The 18,998-nt window shown below is 51.5% G+C and overlaps 1 protein-coding gene across 4 annotated transcripts in view; it reads right to left on the bottom strand.

Annotated features, from left to right (window-relative positions):
• Positions 1-1,098: 1,098 nt before the first annotated feature.
• The window catches only part of KIAA1671 (KIAA1671 ortholog), a 203,323-nt gene continuing 185,423 nt past the window's right edge, over positions 1,099-18,998 (bottom strand). For all 4 annotated transcript variants that reach the window (XM_058693085.1, XM_058693086.1, XM_058693088.1 and 1 more), the window contains 6 exons: positions 17,797-18,052; positions 14,906-15,080; positions 12,661-12,785; positions 11,106-11,239; positions 7,436-7,518; positions 1,099-6,237 (listed from right to left, as the gene is read on the bottom strand). In XM_058693085.1, coding sequence (XP_058549068.1) covers positions 7,440-7,518; positions 11,106-11,239; positions 12,661-12,785; positions 14,906-15,080; positions 17,797-18,052 — 769 coding nt within the window. In that variant the 3' untranslated portion in view covers positions 1,099-6,237; positions 7,436-7,439. The remainder of the gene's footprint in view (positions 6,238-7,435; positions 7,519-11,105; positions 11,240-12,660; positions 12,786-14,905; positions 15,081-17,796; positions 18,053-18,998) is intronic.

Here is an 18,998-nt window from a genome sequence, read left to right as displayed (position 1 = left end):
GACCCCCCAAAAAGCCCCCCCAAAACAAACAAACAAAAAAATGAAACAAAACCCAAAGAGAAAAACAGAAGCCAAAAACAAACCCAAACCAAAACCCTAGGCCCATACATTTTTAAAGTATGATTAATGATGGTTGGGAGACTAAAATGAGGAGAGGGCCAAGGAGTGAATTGTTAGGAAACAGGGGTTGGTTTTGTCACTTTTGGCTAAAATCCTCGTTAGCCTAGAGCCCAGTGACCCCGCGTCTCTGGAGATGGTGATGGAATGCTGGGTGGCAGCCGCAGCTGGCCTCTGGAAGCAGGTGACCTCGGGGGCGCTGCTGGAGGTCAGAGCCACGTCTGCAAATGGACAGCCACGGAGAGATCATGAAGCAAAACACTCAGACTGGGGCTTTCCTGCTTCTGTCCGTGGAGGATCCTCTGGGCAGTTCTAACCAAGGGACTACTTCCTGCTGGCCATTGTGGGACCCAGAGCTGGTTTTGCCCCCTTAACTTGGGATGCAGTCACCACCTGCTAGGGATCTAGGGGGGAAGGTCTAAGGGGGATCTGGTGTGACTTCCTCCCATGCGATCCTTTAGGATCTCTGGATCCTAAAAGGACCTGCTGTGTGGCCCAACACTTTCACATGCCACGTTTCCTCAGCCTAAAGTTTCTCAGTATCGGGACTATTGCCATCGGAGGCCAGTTAATTCTTGGTGGTGGGGGGAGCCGTCCTGTGCCCTGTGAGATATTGATCCGCACCCCTGGCCTCTACCCATTAGATGCTAGAAGCACCTCCCGTCCCTCTTTGTAATAACCAAGAATGTCCCCTGTCTTTGCCAGGTGTCATCTGGGGGCCGCTATCCACCCAGTTGAGGACCACTGGCTTAAACTCTTGCCCGCTAATGCCACTATCAGCACTCCCACAGCCGGGAGGAGGCAGAATGAGGATTCAACCCCACGTTGAATGGAAATCCTGCTTTGTCTCCACGGGTCCCCTTTCCCAGGACCTCAGCTCCCCCCCTTCCTGCCGGTGGCCCCCAGCTCAGCACAGACAACAGACCGACTCAGCTGGTGCATGCATGGGAGAGTCCATTCATCCGCACACTGACACACGGAGCAACTTGCATCGAAGCTTTATTTGCTATTTTCATAGTCTGAATGCAACATCTTTGTACATGCAAAGGTCATCCTATTTAATGGCAGTTGGCCAGATTCCCAACTGCTCTTCTGTGCGTATGAAACCTCTTTACAGTTACAAAATATAAAAGCACTTGTAGGTATCCAATACTCTGTGAGGTCCAGGAAGCCCCCATTTGTTTTAACGTTAAAAATATAGGTTTTTCTAGATGAATTCTCAGTCACGCGATTAGAGACTCTTTTTGGGATTGGATAAAGTACCTGTCGTCCACCTTCTGTTCAGAACCCCTAGAGCTTGTGAATTCATAAGGCAATTGCAAGAACACCAGCAGGCAGGTTTAACTTACCTATACACAGGACTGGTGTTTCTTTCCTACCGTGACTCAAATATCTCAGGAAGGGACCCAGAAGAAAGGCTAGGAAAATATATAGCGGATTTATATATATTTCCACTCCCTCCATCTTACAAAGTGTTTTGAGGATCAGATCCATCGGGGAAGTACATCGTTTCTAGGATATTAGTATGATTTAGGAAACAGCACAGTACAAAATTATCTTCCATAACACAATATATTATTTTTGAGCCCCCTATTTACAGGATGTATAAGGCTATGTGAAATGAGACCAGTAAAAAGCTCAAATTGTTCTTTAGACAACAGCAATTTTTTTTTTGTAGGCGTGACACCACGGGAGATTGTCAAAAAAAGGGGCCAGTTGGACTCATAGAGGGAGATGGTCCGGCACCAGGTTGGACAGTGACTATTTAAGAAGATTTGGGGAGAAGCCGATTGATTTTAAGGGTTAGCTCTCCAGGAACCTGAGGCTGAGTCTGCAGAACCCAGATTTCTGCACCCCTCCCCACAGGAATCAATCCAAACAAAAGAAAGCAAATTCTAGACAGGTGGGATGGTGGGAACCAAAGGACAGAGGCTGGCGAACACCTGTCACACTCGCATACTGACTGGCTTTCTATGTGGCCCTACATTTCCAGAACCTCAGCTTGCCCAGAATCCCAGTGGGGTTGACTCATAGCCCAGCAGAGCCCGGAACCATGGCTTCCTAGGTGGGTGTAACCCAAGGTGGACTCCCTTCCACATGTGGAGTGGGTCCTACCTCTTCCAGGTGGCTCCCTCCAGGTCGGTGCCGTCCCTCCCACCCCACAGAACCATGGTGCCATGGGAGTTTTGCTTCCATGTCTAATACATGGTGGTGGAAGAAAGGCACAATTGAGGCTGTAGGTTTCTCCATTACGGTGGTGACTTTGCCACGGCGTGAATTAAGGGGGGGAGGGTATCCCCCAATGGACAGAGATCTTCTCCTGCCTCTACTCCTCCCCTCAGGTTCACCCTGAAATTCTAGGGACAGGAACCTAGCTTCCTGTGTTAAGGGACAGGATTATGGGGCAGGGGGAAACACAAGGGTTGAGGGGGAAGAAACAGAAACTGATGAGGGAGAGGCAGGCCTGCCAGCATTCTCCTTGGGAGGGACACTGTCTTCTGTGCAGGCCCGAGTCACCTGTGACAAAGTGTTTAGTTTGGGAGGCGATCTGGCCGTGTGCCTGTGGGTTTTCAGCTTTGTGATTATGCCTAGCTCCTGGGGCAATCTGGGGGTGTTGTGACAAAGACATGTACAAGCATAAATGGATGAGGCAGTCCACAGCACCGGGTGGGAGCAGCTGAGCTCTCCTGTGGGGAAAGCACATCAAGGGTTTCCCCCCAATACCTTGCGCAGCCCCTAAACTCTGGGACCTCAGACCTGTGCCTGTTTCTATTCTCGCTCCTTAGCAATGCCTAGAGTTGGCCTCACTTCCCAGGACACATAAAGGGAAACACATTTGTCTCACAACAGATGACTTGGCTTGTCCCCCTGGAAAAACTCCCCATCTCATTGTCCTTTTCCTGAATCCTGGACAACCTGAGGCTGTCAGGTCAGTGTCATTCAAAACCCCCAACATCGAAACAACGCAAGCCTTTGAGTTCACGAGAATTTGTCTGATGGCACCAAGGAATTCCCCACAACACTGATTTTTGAGGTCTCACCATGGGATTTCACAAGCCAAAGGCCTCTGTTTCATTAGGCAAAAGACCATGAAGAAGGGGACCCACTGGAGGGGAGAAACACACAGACTCGATCAAAAGACCAGCCATCAAAATGCTGACATGCAAAGGGTGTGTGTGTGTGTGTGTGTGTGTGTGTAGACAGAGGGAGAGACTGTGCGTACATAGGGTTTTGTGTTCAGTATAAGGCTCTCATTTAAGGAGAGCCAAAGGCCCCCAGGAAGGCGGTTGGATGAGGGCAGGTGACTTGATTGCATACAAATGGTTAAGGCATATTAAGTTAGTTTTAGAAGACACAGATATCCAAAGGTGGCCCAGGCAAACTCAAGAAACTAGCATACAACTGTCCACTTAATGCCAGAGCTCACTCAGTTTAGAAAGAGGAGAAAACCAATGACACACGTGCCCAGCTATTTGCAAAAGTTCCAAAGCATCAGTCACTTCTAACATCATTGTGCTGGTCATAGTGGGATCCAGAGCTCATGGGGAGCCTGCAGAGAGACGGTGGCTCCTGACCCCCTGTGATGGTCGTTTGTACAGTGGAGAGGTGAGGCTGCTCTAGTCACTTTCAAGGGGGGCGGACTTTGTACATCCTAATCACGAAGGAATTAAATGGATTCTTATTTCCAATCAAGGTGTGGGAGGATAGGCAAAAGATCTCCAGATTAATCTCACGTTCAAGTGTTCTTCTTTCCTGTTGGATATACTGAGCTAAAACAGAACCGAACCTTGGAAAGTTCTGCATGGTATCAATATTCTCATTGAACTGAGCAGGTAAATTCCTACTGTCCAAAATGGCATCAAGGGACCCTTCCCGCCTGAAGGAAAGAAAGGCAGGAGCCAGGAAGAGTCAGGGTCAGAACATGCGGAGTGTCTTTAAAGGGGATCTATTGACCTGGAAAGCCATTGCATCAAAACTGTTCTAAAACATTAAGTGGATCTAAAAAAAAATTTTTTTAAAAAGGAAAGGAAAGGGAAAGTGAAAGGGGAAAGGAAAAAGGAAAATCACACAAAGCAGCAGTTCCTAGATGCATCCCACCCAATGCCCCAGAGAACTGATTGACCACTAACTTGGGGAATGAAAGGAATTCAAGTTATTACCAAGCAGGGCCAAACCTCTAGACACAGATGCAATGAGGCGTCCAGATGCAAAAGGTTGGGTGGGTAACATGGTTCAACAACTGCCCATCAGTAGCCAAAGTTCGGCCAAAAGGACTGGCGGGGTGGGGGGAGGGGAAGGGGGTGGGGCTTCGGCCCCTGTCCGTGGTGCTGAACCACAACTGCCCTCCGGGGCCCAGATGTTTGGCTTAACCTGAAGAAACAGGATTGCTCTTCACCCCCCACACCCACCCCCCAAGAGAAGGAAGAGATGGTAAAGGGTGAGGGAGGAAGAAGAGATGGGGAGACAAATGGAGACCCCTGGAGACATGGCCAGGGGGAAGGATGGTATGGTATGTTTTGACACCCTTTGCAAATAATGGATTTATCAAGAAAGATTTTCACATCCTGGGAAGTCAGGGGGTGGGCGTACATGTGCTCAATCCCCATATATAGCCTTAGGAAACTCAGCTCTGGCACCCCTCAGCGGTCACAGGGTGCCCTGTGAACGGCCCAGGCAAGGTTGGCACAAAGTTTATGGTGACTGCAGGCATGGCAGGTGGCCAGTCAAGCATATCTGGGATGTTTGCGGGAGCCTTGGGTTTCAGAGGTGGAGGAGGCTGGTGTTGAGAATCTCCAAAAAGAAAGACGATCCCCAGAGGTCCTGGAGATTCCTGGAAGTGAGCTTAGTGCTATCAAGAAAAAAAAAAAAAGAGGCAAGGTGAACCTTATACTTTGTCACCTAGCATCCAGCACTTTCATCCAGAGAAGAGTTTCAGCAAGACCCTCACTTCCTGCGTTTGGACCTAAAATAAGCACTTGGTCAGGTGGAGTTGGTGGGGGACGGAGGAGTGGTAGAAGGAAGAGGTGAAGAGAAAAAAAAAAGAACCCCCCATTCATGCATTTGTTCAAAGACCTATCTATTTGGAAAGGTTCTTCCATGCCGGCAGTGCGGGTGATGTTCAAAAACGACTGGAGATAAAGATTCTCAGGGCAGGTCTGATCTTTGAGTGAAAAGGCACTGCCATTTGGGCTGCAATTTATGAACATTTGAGGCCAAGGGACAAAGGTCACTCCATAGAAATCAGAGCTCAGATGGAAAGGAACCAAGAAGATTGGTATACAAGGGTGACAATTAGAATTTGTTTTAAAAGCATCGGGTAGGGATGAGATAACCTGAGATGATCAAATATGTCAAGCAAACTCTTCACATATCTTTCCTTCTGCTCTTTAACATAAAAAAACATATGTACATATCTAATTTCAAAGAAAATTGGCTGAATTATTGCTTTAACGCCTTCTAAAGCAAACAAAAAAGACGTATAATGAGACAGGTCAACTGTGCACACAGCCCCGCTGAAAGGATTAATACACTGCAAAGACGTGTGTGTTTAAAAAATTGGAACTGCTGATTCTTTGAGAGGGAGGGAGACAGAACTTGCCAAAAAAGCAATCAAAACCCCAACCCTGTAACACTGCCGTGGACCACAGTTACAGCAGGAAACGGATGGTTCCTTCTTCCTTGGAAATATGCTCTTGAAAGAGACCTGCCCTGGGGTTGGAGGACGAAGTGCTTTCACAATACAGGTGTTTTTCCAGAACCCAGGGAGATGGTCCAGCCTCAAACCCATGTTCCTGGAGTGGTGTCTAAAAGTGGGTAGAAATGCACATTTTTATGGAACACACAAAACCACCAACATGGACAATTCTGGGCAGCCTGGCTTCGTTCTCAGCCTGAAGTGCTGTCTGGGGGAGACGTGCAACTACTTGAGGAGGGTGGGTCTTGCTGCCCTGATCCGGGGTGAGCCTGCGGAGGGCCAGGAGGCCCCAGCCGGTGTTCTCCACCCAACTGCAAGGGCCCAGGCAGGTAGCCATGTGCAGGAACGAATGGCAGCAGCGTGGCCTCGTCTTCGGGTTCTGACAGTTAAGGCTTCTGTTCATTAGACGTGGCAGTGTCCCCTGTCTGGAGAGGAAGAGACAGTCCTGACGTCAGCAAGGGGAACATGTAACCCTATGTGTCTCTGCCATTAAGCCTTAAAACCTTTTCTGGGTATTCTCCAAGACGGCCATCCCCACAAGCCATAGGTTAGGAAAGATGAGTTTGGAGTTTTGTTTTGTTTTGTTTTGTTTTTTGGAGGAGTGGGGTGAGAAAGGTGGCCGGTGGTCAGATGCAGTGGAACAAATGTGAAATTTAGGGTCAGGTCAGGGTTCCAGCCTCAGTTTCCTCATATGGATTTCTATGAGTTTAACTGAGATATCACATGTATAGCCCTAAACACAAAATAAACACGGGCTCTGATTCCTTATCTAAAACTGAGCACAGATTTAGATGGGAATTTAGAATTGCGGGGGGGACGTTTATTATACAAACGTATATACATGCATATATGTATTATGTAACATACATATATATTATGCAAAGCCCCTATCACACCTGCAGTGTAATGTAAAGACATCCATGCAGGTCAGGTTTGCCTCTAAGTAGGTCATGAAAACGCTTCGTTGTCGGTGTCTTCTGGATTTGAGGTTGGTGGGTAAGGGGCTGGCGGGTCTCCTGTGCTACTCATGTCAGAGCAGACTTTTAGGGAGCATGAACCACACGCTCCTACCCCTAGGACTAACCACCGGCACTTTAGTGCATCTTTATTGAGCCCTGGGGACCACTTGGCAACATGGACGCGATTAGCCCATTTTACAGATGGAGAAACTGAAGTTCGAGATCTGAAGTCATTTGGGACCTGCACTGGGGCACATCGAATCATCTGACTTTTTTAATCTTTTTTTTTCCAAATTAATTTTTAATTATGCAGGCTGTATATGAATGCAAAAACTGGGGACATTTTGGATTAAGCTGATCTCTGATGTCTCACCATTCCACTTTATGAAAGCATTTTGAGATGCAGTGAGAAGAGCTAGCCAAGTGCATGAGCCCAGAGCCCAGGTTTATCTGGCTCTTCCCCTAGGCTGTCCACCTGGGTTTTTTTCCCCTAAGAGGAAACAGGTCACCACAGCCCTCTTTATACGAGCCTGGCACACCCACACCCATTTCCCCTTTTCTCTCCTAGGGTCCAAAAGTCTCCAACCCTTTGCCTTCTGGCCTAGGTTCCTGACTCTGCAGACTGCAGGCTCTGTCCACGTTCCCCCACTGCGCCCCTTCATACCTGCTCAAGCTTGGTTCTCATACAGGCTGTGCCTCTTCTTTGATTTCAGCTCCTTTAACCACTGGGGAGAGGGCTCTTCCGACCTGAAACCACAAAGCCAGTGAGAGTCAAGCGTGAGCCAGACTGAGGACTCCCTGCAGGCAGGGCTATGTGGTACCAGACTCCAAACCCTCTGTGCCAAGGCGCCGCTGAGCTGGGCATTCGCAGGTAGGAAAGGTGCCCGTGTTAACGTGACTGATGAGCAAGAAACGGGAATCAAAGTGCCCAACAACGAGGAACATTAAATAAATCGTGGTATGCCCATTCTATGAAATAATCTGCAGCTGTGAAGTCATTTGACACAGAATTAGTTCCATCCATCAATCCATTTGTCTCCCAGGCGTGCCTCCATCCTTCTATCTCTCCACCCATGGAAATGCCCATGATGGTTATTTGTATGTGCCAACTTGGCTAGGCCACAGTACCTAGGTATTGGATTAAACACTATTCTAGATGGTTCTGTGAAGGTATTTTCTAAAAAGAAATTAGTATTGGGATGGATGCCTGGGTGGCTCAGTCGGTTGAGCGTCTGACTTCGACTCAGGTCATGATCTATCTCACAGTTCGTGGGTTCGAGCTCCACATCGGGCTCTGTGCTGACCGCTTGCTCAGAGCCTGGAGCCTGCTTTGGATTCTGTGTCTCCTCTCTCTGCCCCTCCCCCGCTCACATTTTGTGTCCCTCTGTTTCTCAAAAATAAATAAATGTAAAAAAAAAATAAAAAAATAAAAGAAATTAGTATTAAAAAAAAATCAGTAGACCTTGAGTAAAGCAGATTACTCTCCATGTTATGGGTGGGCCTCATCCAATCAGTTGAAGACCTTAATAGACAAAGACTGAGCTCCCCACAATTCTGATAACAGACTGCTTTGGGGACTCAAACTACAACACTGGTTCTTCCCTGAGTCTCTAGCCTACTGGCCTGCCCTATGGATTTGGAAGTTGCCAGCATCCACAATCGTGTGAGCCAGTTCCTTAAAATAAGTATCAATCTCTCTCCCTCTCCCTCTCCCTCCTTCTCTTTCCCCCTCTCTCTCCCTTGCTGTCTCCCTTTCCCATCCCCCGCCCTCTTCCTCTCCCTCTCTCTCCCTGTCTCTTCCTACTCTGTGTGTGCATGTGTATATATACATCCAACTGGTTCTATTTCTTTGGAAGACACTGATTAATATGTCACCCGTATGACACAGATAGATGCCTTATGTTTACCAAATGGTAACAAATGATTGTTTGGAAGAGGTCAAGATTTGTTTTAATTTTTTTTAAGAACACACACCCAGAAAAGTACTCAAACCACAAGTGCACAGGTTGAAACATCTAAGTGAATACATTTGAGCAGCTACCGTCTCAATGGTGACACTTCAGAGTATTTTATTTTTTACTTTCTTCACGTACTTTGCTGTGTTCTCCGAACTGCTTGTAATGAGAACGTACCATTTTAACAAAACAATAAAGTCATCATTGTTTGAAATTTTATTCAAGAAAAAGATCGTTTTTATGAAGATTGTCTAATGGCCTTGGGAAAACGGTCACATGAAACACGTTAACGGGAAAATGAGCTACGTACACACACGTAATGTCAGTTACATTTAAAATTACATTCAAATGGAAGGAGAGAGACCCCAGCATCACACTGGTGGTCTTGGGGGAGAGGCGTGAATCATGGGTGATTTTGTTTTCTGTTTTATATTCTTTTTATATTTTCCAAAATTTCTATGGTGGGCATATACACTACTTTTATAATTCAAACACAAGTACTCACAAGACCTGATCTACGCTGTTCTCAGGGAGAGTCCCTGACCCCATGGCCCCAGAGGGCTCGGGGAACTGGGTGACCCAGAAAGAGGGATGGGGGGTCTACGAGGAAGGAGAGGTCCCCTGGGCAGACAGGGCTCCGGGCTACCCCAGGCAAGCCTTGCCTGATGGCGGAGGCACAAGACCCGGCCTCCAGAGCTGCCTCTGAGACCCTGGTCTGGTCTGGGGGCTCCTCCAGCCCCAGAGAAATGCCAGAACCTTGTGCTGACTCCAGAGCGATTCTCGTGTCCCCAGGGCATGAGAGGCACCCTCTCAGCTGTGGCCTGTTTCTCTCTCAACCTCTTGTCTTTTGCTTCCCACAGCCTACCCTGTGCTCTAATAATAGGCACTGCCCGCAGCTCCCCGTAATATCGTGCCTCGAGGCCTTTGCACTTGCTGTGCCTTCAGCCTGGGGCCCCCCTCACGCTGCCATCTCTTTGTCCATTGTGACTCGGCTCAGGCTACCTCTTCTCTTGGAAGCCTTTTTCTGCACTTTCCTTCCCCAAGTCTGGGTTATGAGTCCTTCCTCTAGCACGGGGGTCCGATAGAGAGCCAGAGAGTTAAGTCGTTTTGACTTTGTGGGTCAGGAGGTGTGTGTTATGACTAGTCAGCCCTGCAGCCTGTAACAGGAGAGCAGCCGTGGACAATACACAGAGGAATAGGTGTGGCTGTGTGCCAATAAAGCTTTATTTGCAAAAAGAGACCGTGGGCGGAATTCGGCCCATGGACTACAGCTTGCCAACCCCTGCTCTCTCACAGCACTTACGACATTACAGTCCTAGCGGGAACAACCCCTAACTTTTATGTGCTAACTCGTGACGAGAATCCCACTATCCTTTCCTGAGCCAGTGCAGAAGGGCTCCGCACACACTCCCCCAGTTCATCCTCATGACCGCCCTGGAAGGTCAGGGGGGTTGAGTCAACCCATTTTGCAGATGAGGAGACTGAGGTTCAGAGAGGCCCAGGGACTCTCCCAGGCCATGCAGCTCTCAAGCCGCACCTCTGGGATGAAGCCCGGTTGTGTGATGTGTGTGACCTGAGTGCCCTGAGAGCGTGCTCTGTAACCTCCACCCCCAGCTGCTGAAGCGCCTGGTCTGGGAGCCCCCTGGGTGGGGGAGGGGGCAGGTGCCGTGCTGGGCTCGTCTCTGTGTCGTGCTGGCCCAGCCTGGGATGGGGGCAGTGACTCGACGCAGGGCAGCTGAATTAAGCTGTCTTGCTCAGCCTGGCTGTGCCCTACCATCCATCTTCCAGGGTCTCCCTGATTCTCCTGAGACGAAGGCCCTTCCCTGGAGGGTAAGAGGAGGGAGGATGCCTCCGTTTCCCCATCGGTCTGGAGAAGGCTGGACTAGCTCAGTAGTCTTTCCACAGCAGAGCCTTGGACCTCCACGGGGGACGTGGAGAGAGGAGGAAAAGAGTGAGGCCAGCTGCCTTGATTCCTGGTCCTCTACCCCCACCTCCGTGTGTTTTTATTTTTATTTATTTACTTTTGAGAGAGCGAGAGAGAGACAGCGAGTGGAGGAGGGGCAGAGAGAGAGGGAGAGAGAGAATGCACAGCAGGCTCTGAGCGGTCAGCGCAGAGCCCGACGTGGGGCTCAAACCCACGAACCATGAGATCATGACCTGAGCTGAAACCAAGAGTTGGACGCTTAACCGACCGAGCCACCCAGGCGCCCCACCTCAGTGTGTTTTTAGACATCAGGCTGCTGAGAGTTCCAGTGATCAAAGTTCTGCTTCTAAAGGGAGAAAACAGTTGAAACTCTCTTTCTGTTCTGCTTTAAGCACCCCCCAGAAGTGCATCCTGAGTCTGGGGCTGGGGGGGGCCTCATCTGCAGGACCCCTCACCTGTCGTCCTTCTCCATGCTGGAGGGCAACACACGACTGCCCAGTTGGAAGGGGGACTTGGGGGTCTTGGGCTGGGGCGTCCAGCCTGGGGTCTCGCCGGGACTGTCTGCCTCTGGCCTCTTGTGCAGCTGAGCCTGGGGAGAGAAGAGAGCCGAGTCTGTAACTGCCTCTGGTCTGGGAAAGGGTCCCATCTGATGGCATCATCGCTGCATGGTGACAACAGGGCCTCCCAGCAACTGAACTGGACCCAGGCAGGAAACACAGCCTGACCTCGGAGGCTAAGAGAAACTGGAGGCCAGGCCTGTGGTCCATGCAGCCACCCTTGACCACTAGGATCAAAGGACCACCATCAAAACCCCACACAATCATGTTGTCTTTGATGGAAAAGTCACCATTTGCATGTTCTCAGGTCAGGACGTTCTGTCTCCTTTAACTTCCCGAGAACCCGGCCATGGAGGTAATGGCCTCATCCTGCAGAGGACGTTCAGCTCTGCCAAGCTCCTTGGTCCTGTGTCCACATGAATAAAATGAGGTTTTTCACCATCGGATTCCCGCAGGAAAAAAGCAGGGTGCATTTTCACCCATTTTTGGAGGGCCTGGCTGGGGACGGGGCGACAGTACGGTGGGCACAGAGTTCCGAACCTCGGGGGTACCAGAGCTGGGACAGTGGCAGGTGACAGCTGTCTCTGAGGCAGCTCTGGGACGGCCCCCCTCACTACCGTCCGCCTCACGGCTCTGTGCACAGGACGCCCCCCGTTTGGGCTCCACCAGGCCTGACATGACACACAGTAGCCCGCTTCCCTATTTCACAGAGGAGTTGCCAAAAGGTCAGAGCTCAAGCAGTTCACCCAGAGTCACAGTTTTCAAGAGCTGGCATTCACCCGGGTCTGCCCACCCCCACCCCCAACTCCAGGGCTCCTTCCAGAATGAGCCTGCTGGCCTCCCTTGATGGTAACTGACGACCAAGCGTCGCCTGTGGCCAGGAGTGACCCCAGCAGGTGTGGCTGCCACCGGGCTGGAGGAACTCATGCTAACCAAAGCAAACGGACTGCAAGGTCCTCGTTTTCACAGGGCGCAGTGGATCTGAGCTGTGTCCAGGGACCCAAGGACTGGCCTCGGGAGTTAACGCACACATCCACCTGGGAGCCCGGAGCCTTTCACCACCTGCTATGTTAGGCTGCCCTGTAAGATAGCATTTGCTCCAACGCTGGACAATAAAGCCAAAAAACTAAGACACTGCCATGTTGAAGGCCTATAAAATCAACCACAGGCACCGGCATGCATCTGCCATCTACTGGCTTCTTGTTCTTGTGACAAATGACGCGGACTGTGGTCACGTGAGGCATCACCGGGGGAAGCCGGGCGAGGCACGCAAGGCAACGCCCTGTACTATTTTCGCGACTTCTTGTGAGTCAAACGGTTTGGAAAATGGAGAGGAAGGAAGGAAGGGAGGGAGGGAAGAAAGGCAGAGAAGGAGGGAGGGAGGGAAAGAGACACGGGACCCGTTCTCTGCGCTGCCATGGTTGAGGGTTGTTCCAGGTGTGAAGCGTGGTACCTTTAGCACGGCCGGGTCCATGCCTGGAAACACGGGCATCCTCTGGGGATGGCCGGTGGGGGTCCTCTCGGCCCTGTGTGGCTTCTCCTCCTCATCGGACTCTTCCCTCCTGGGAGATTTCTCTTCTGTTGCAAAGAAAAGAGCACGAGGTCACTGGCGGCCAGCAGGTCCCCCGCACACCGTCCCTCATGCGGTCCTCATACCGGCCCTGTACGGAATGGATCGCTGGCCCAGTTTACAGACGAGGACAAACTCAGGTGCCTTATCAGTGGCAATACAGTACGATGGGTGCTCTCCTGGGAGAAGGGACAGTCAGACCCACCTCCAGGCTCCCAGCTCCTTCCAAGTCAGGGAGAGAGAAGGAAGTCTTTGGCGGAGAAAAGGACACAGAAATGCTTTCAGCCAGCAATGTGTGCGGCCGGCGCTCTTAAAAGACGGGGTTGGGGGCTTCGTGTGTCTTGTGGGAGGCCCGCTCAGAGCTGGACCAGGAAGCTGCTTCCTTTAGCCCAAGCCCCCTTTTCAGGGACTTAACTGCATGGCCATGCTCCAGCCTCGTAGGAGACACTTTGGGGGGTGTGGACTGTTTGTCCCCACTCCTCCAGGAGTTCGGAGCAAGGGGCTTTAGCCTTCCAGGGGGGCCCTGGCACGGGCTTGGAAGCAGTGAGGAGTGCGGGGAGGGGCTGGGGGAGAACCAGGCAAGGTCTGCTGCTCTGGATCCCCCAGGCCATGCAGGGAGCTGGGGTGGGCTCAGAAGGCATACCCCCAGGCCTCCCCAGCCCCAGGCTGGCTCCTCAAGGCTGCTGGGAACCAGAAGGATGCTGCCATGTTCCAGCTGGGGGTACTGGTGTGCTTCTGTCCCCACACTGTTGTTGGGTTTTTTTGTTAATGTTAATTTATTTTGAGAGAGAGAGAGAGAGAGTGTGTGTGTGTGTGTACATGAGTCGGGGAGGGGCAGAGAGAGAGAGGGAAAGAGAGAATCCCAAGCTTGTTCTGCACCATCAGCACAGAGCCTGATGCAGGGCTTGATCTCATGGACTGAACCGTGAGATCAGGATCTGAGCTGAACTCAAGAGTCGGATGCTTAATGGACTGAGTCCCCCGGGTGCCCCTCCCACATTGGTTTTTATTTGCTCCAGGCAGCTCGGTGGAGTTTGGCTCAGAAAACCCAGGAAAGTGTGCAGAGAGAAGTCTTACACCCCACTGTTGGCCATGGGTGAACCCCAAGAGGACGAAGGCCCTGCAATGGCGTGTGTGGGGCTAACTGCTGTGTATGTGTAGAGTGGGGGGGAGGTGGGTGTCACCTGCTATGGTTTCCATTATAAGAAGAGATTTTGCTTCTTCACGCGCCTCCATGGCTCCCCAGCCACAAAGTCGAACTCCTTAGCAAGGAATCACGACTGTCCATAAGCTGGCCTCTGCCCACCTCTCTGGCATGATCCCCGCTATTCCCGGCTTGAGCAGCTCCAAACCACTTAGGCCCATGACACACACACAGATGTTCTTTCTACACATCTGCCCCTTTGATCCCATTGATAGTTTTGTCTGGAATACCCTTCCCTGGCTAATTCCTGTTGGCTCCTTAAGATTCAATTCACAGGATTCAACCAAAGAAGTCCTCAGAGGAAAATGTGTAGCCTTAAATAACTTGCTACAGGGGTGCCTGGGTGGCTCAGTCAGTTAAGCGTCTGACTTCGGCTCAGGTCATGATCTCATGATTCGTGGGTTCGAGCCCCGCGTTGGGCTCTGTGCTGGCAGCTCAGAGCCTGGAGCCTGCTTTGGATTCTGTGTCTCCTTCTCTCTCTGCCCCTCCCCTGCTCACACTCTGTCTCTCTCTCTCAAAATAAATAATAAACATTAAAAATAGTCATGATAATTTATTAGAAACAAAAATGGCAGATGATAAATAGAACTGATGTTCCAACTCGGGAATCTGGGCTCAGACCAGCAAACAAATGGAAAGAAGTCTGAGTAAATTTAATAACGGTAAAGGCAGAAACAGTAAAATCCTATTAAGTTGTGTCTCTGTCCTTTGCAACCTGTGCAGCCCCAAATTAATAGGTCATCCTGACAAAAGCCTTTTTCACCTGGTTTCTAATAAGGTCTGTAGAGTAAGAGAGCACAGTTTCCTCTGTAACTGTGTTCTAATATCATACAACCGATAAGGGCAGGAAGTTCTGCTCAGTCTAACCCAAATCCATCCTGCTGTTCAACGTGGTATCTGGGCAGAAAGGGGTGCATGGCATACCCGTTGAGTCCTTGAACATCCACGCATTGTCAGCCTCGTCCTCCAAAGGAGACCTGCTCTCCGACTCGCTGACTCGGCTGCGCCGGAGGGCATGGGAGATGGGAGCCCGGCGGCGGCTTCTCTTGCTGAGCTGCACCCGGGTCTTGAGGGCACTTGAGTCGAGGACTGAGGTTTGCTTTGGGAGCAGCAGGGAGGGGAAAGGAGAAAAGCACGGGGACCGTTAACTGAGGGTACCACCCGTGGGAGGCGTGCGTAGCTTCCCTGATGCCCGAGATGCTGTTTAGGTGGTACGTGGGCCACCTGAGTCCGGGAGCCTGAATTTCTCTGCGAAACATACCATGTAGGCTGGTCACAAGAATCCAATGAAGGCGGAACGCCCTAGCACGGAGCCAGCCACCTGGTGGACAGGAATGAAAGTGCCCTTCCCGTCCTCGTGACACCATGGGAGCATGTAAGCTAGAGCAGCACTTCGTATACAGCAGGAGCCTGATACGTGTTTGTTTGCTGGTTGAACGAATAGCCGAATACATCATCTCACCAAATCCTTGTAGGAACCTTGTCCTTGCAGGGCCCATAAGCTGAGGCACTCTCTGTGTGGTCCCCCCATTGCTCATGATAATTCAGGGTGCAGGTAGGGGTGGGCAGGGCAACGTGCCTGCACCAAGCACTCGTCTGCAAGCGTCACGCTCCGAGTGGAGGCAGGCAGACGGTCAGTGATGCTTTCCGAGCTCATCACCTCCCACGGTGCGAGGGCCGGGGATGCAGACCACCCAGGTAGGCCCAGCATAGAGGACGGGCAGTCACTCATTCGGGGATCGCCTGGGGGGGATGGTGGTGAGGCACTCAGAGCTCTGTGCTCAAGTCCCACTCGGTTCAAAGCTTAGCTGTGGGACCTCGAGCGGCGGACTTCACCTCTCTGAGCCTGGGTGTCCCTCTTTGTAAAAAGGGGACCCCAATCATATCCGCTTCCTATGGGAAGCTGGGAGAATTCGGTGAGCCCAGGTATGGAAAGCCCTGCTTTCACACAGGGTCTGAAAGGCTCCCACAGGCAAGAGCTGTTACCGGCCAGCTTGCGTGCTTGCCTACAATGTTGGTCTCTTCCTCTCAGGTCTACCTTGGAGAAATTCCATCACCCAAGGCCTTGCTAGACGAGCGATGACGGGCTAATTTCAGTGAATCGTTTCCCACAGTTGGGAAGTGGCACACACCACACCGGGGACAGGAGGAGGGAGCTAATGTTTGTGCACCTGCCTCTCAAATTGGTCACAATGGTGTCCAGCGGTGGGACCTGATGGGGCTGGGGCAAGAAGGGGAGACACACAAGTCACAGAGCCAGTGTTTCAGACTCAGAGACAGTGGGGGCGGGGGAACTACCGAGAGGGGTGGCTGGTTGTGATTTCCCAGGGCTGCTCTTGCAGCCACAGGCTGGGGCTGTGGGTCTGGATATCTTAGTGCAGCACCTTCCCTTTCAGCCTCCAAACAGCCCCCACGGGAGACCCGAATTGTGGTGGGCAGTGCATGGAGACCTCAGTGTGCGTTCAGCCAGCTGCTGGACCCGTGCTCGGGGACACCTGCATCTGAGCCACTCAGTGGCCACTTTGGTTCCCTAAGCTGCAAAATGGGGCAGGAATTTTTGCCTCTTGGGGTTACTGACATGTAAGCAGTCCAGGGACTGACACCCAGGGACCAGTGGCCGCTGACATTGCTGTTGATATTTATAATGGCCACTGAGAAAGAATTGCTTAGGGTTCTAGAAGGTTAAGTCCAGAGGATTATGTCACGGTGACATCATACAAGCACGGAAGCTACAGCAATGCTTGGTGCATAGCTTGAGCTCAGTTAAGTGTTTGTTGAATGAATAACTGAATATATCACTTAACTCAATCCTTAGTCCATGTTTATATAGGGGGTGGCCCAATGGAGACTGAACTTGTGTCTTTCCCGTCTCTGCCCTTCCTTACCCAGAGGTGCCATCGAGAGACCCAGACCATACTTAGGAGGGGGCGCTCCCTCTGAGGACCCAGAGGGAGACCTTTCTCCTCAAGCAGCAGTGTTCCTTCTCTGGGGAGAATCTGGGCTGCCATCCCTAAGAGTATAGGCCAAGACAGCGGCTTGCTTTTACATTTTGCCTCATTTAGATGACGCATCCACAGGAGGGTGGGCGGGGGATAGCCCTAATGTCAGAGAAGGACAACAGTAAGACTTCAAAGTTTGAAAAGGAAAATGTCCCTGACCCCTGCAGGGCGGCAGCTCCTGCGGGAGGAAAGAGGACAGACGCTGGTCTGGAAGGGGCTGGAGCAGGATGCTTCTGGGCCTGGGTGGCTGGCATCCAGGAGGCTGGGGACCCACATAAGGGCTGTCTGTGCCGGGGGCGGGGGGGGGGGGGGCGGGGACTGCTTCCCGGAACTGCTATTATGCATTTCTAGAGAGACTGGGATCCCCCGGGACCAGAGACACATCGCACCAAGCCAGACCTCGGTGTGGACACCCAGCAGAATGGGTCTGAGCAAACTCCAGACTCGGCATGCCGGGAATGGCGAACTCAGGCAGAACCCCCTCAGACGTCCCGCTGACCTAGCAGGTACGGGCTACGATCGGTTTTAACGTGAACACACGCGATCACATTTGAGGTCATGGAGCCCATCGTGCTGGTTATCAGCGGATGAGGAAGCCAAGGCTCCGAGAGGTGAAGACATTTGCGGGCATACGGTAGGTCCCAGCTACAAGGCAGACATCGGTCCCATCTCAAAGACTGTGCCCTCTGCACCTGCCACGGGGGTCGCGGGCACACAGATTCTACCCCCGGGAGGGGCAACTGGCTGGGAGATGGTGGAGCAGCCCTTTCAGAAGGAACGACTCTTCCCGATGCACGTTCCCACTTCCTGACTCACATCAATGAAGGAGAAGTCGTCCACGCTCTTCGCAGGGCAAGCGTCCGGCGGGGGCAGCCCCTCCGTCCCATCGGTGGATTCCAGGTCGGTGCTGGATTGGTCCACGCTGGTGCTCCGCTGGTCCCTGGAGCCGCTGTGCTGGTCCCCGGCCGAGGTGGCCTCCGTCTGGGAGGACAGGGAGGACAGGCGGCTGCCGGGCAACTGTTGCCGCACCGACACGGCACTGCTGTCTGGGGACGGGGACTCAGGAGCCAGACTACAAGAAAGGAGGGAAGGGAGATATGATTGTGCAGGTGGTTTCAGAGAACTGAAGTGCGAGCAAAGGAAGCGGCAGAAAGCAGGTTTGGGGTGTGTTTTATATGCCAGGAAACAAGACCCAGAACATCCCTGTGGGATAACCTTTCTGGGCACAGCCAGGTGCTGCCCATGATGACTCCAGAACATTCCACAGGTGTGGATTGGAAGGGGTCAGTCTCGCCCCACTCAAGACCCTCCGACCCTGTACTGGGCAGGAGTGAGGGAGCCACTGGTCACACGCGGCTACTGGGCCATCCCCATGTGGCACGTGTGAGCCCAGAGTATAAAGTACACGTGGGATTCCCAACACTTTGGATTAAAAAGAGAGAGAGAGAGAGAGAGAGAGAGAATGTAAAATACTGATTACACGTTGAAATGATAACATCTCAGATCTGGATTCAATAAAACAGTGTTATTTAAGTTGAGTTGTCAAGATTAATTTCCACCTGGTTTCTTTTTTACTCTTTTGACGTGGCTACGAGAATATCTAAGTTACCCACACCTCACCTTTGCGGCTCGAGCTGTATTTCTGTTGGACAAGCGCTGATGTCAATAAAAAAAAAAAATCGCCAGCAGTCACTTGAGGAAGAGTGGGAGGTGGGGGAATCTTCCACGTGGCTCTATTCATTTGTTCATTCACTCAGGCATGCATGCGATCAAGATTTACTGAGCACTTACTCTGTGCCAGGCACTATGCTAAAAACTGAGTCCCTGAATCCTCTTTCCAATCCTGTGAGGGTCACCCTCTGATCTTGAAGCCACCACAAGGCCATCAGGTGAGATTCACCTCAGGAAATTAAATATTGATCCCACTAAAGATGAGGAAACCGAGGCACAGAGATGTGAAGTAGCTTGCCCAAAGGGCCAGAACGGACTCTGGAATCCATGCCCTTGACCCTTCTCCG

The sequence above is a fragment of the Neofelis nebulosa genome, chromosome 11 (genome assembly GCF_028018385.1).
Source record: "Neofelis nebulosa isolate mNeoNeb1 chromosome 11, mNeoNeb1.pri, whole genome shotgun sequence".
NCBI lineage: Eukaryota > Metazoa > Chordata > Mammalia > Carnivora > Felidae > Neofelis > Neofelis nebulosa.
This window is presented reverse-complemented; position numbering and strand designations above follow the sequence as displayed.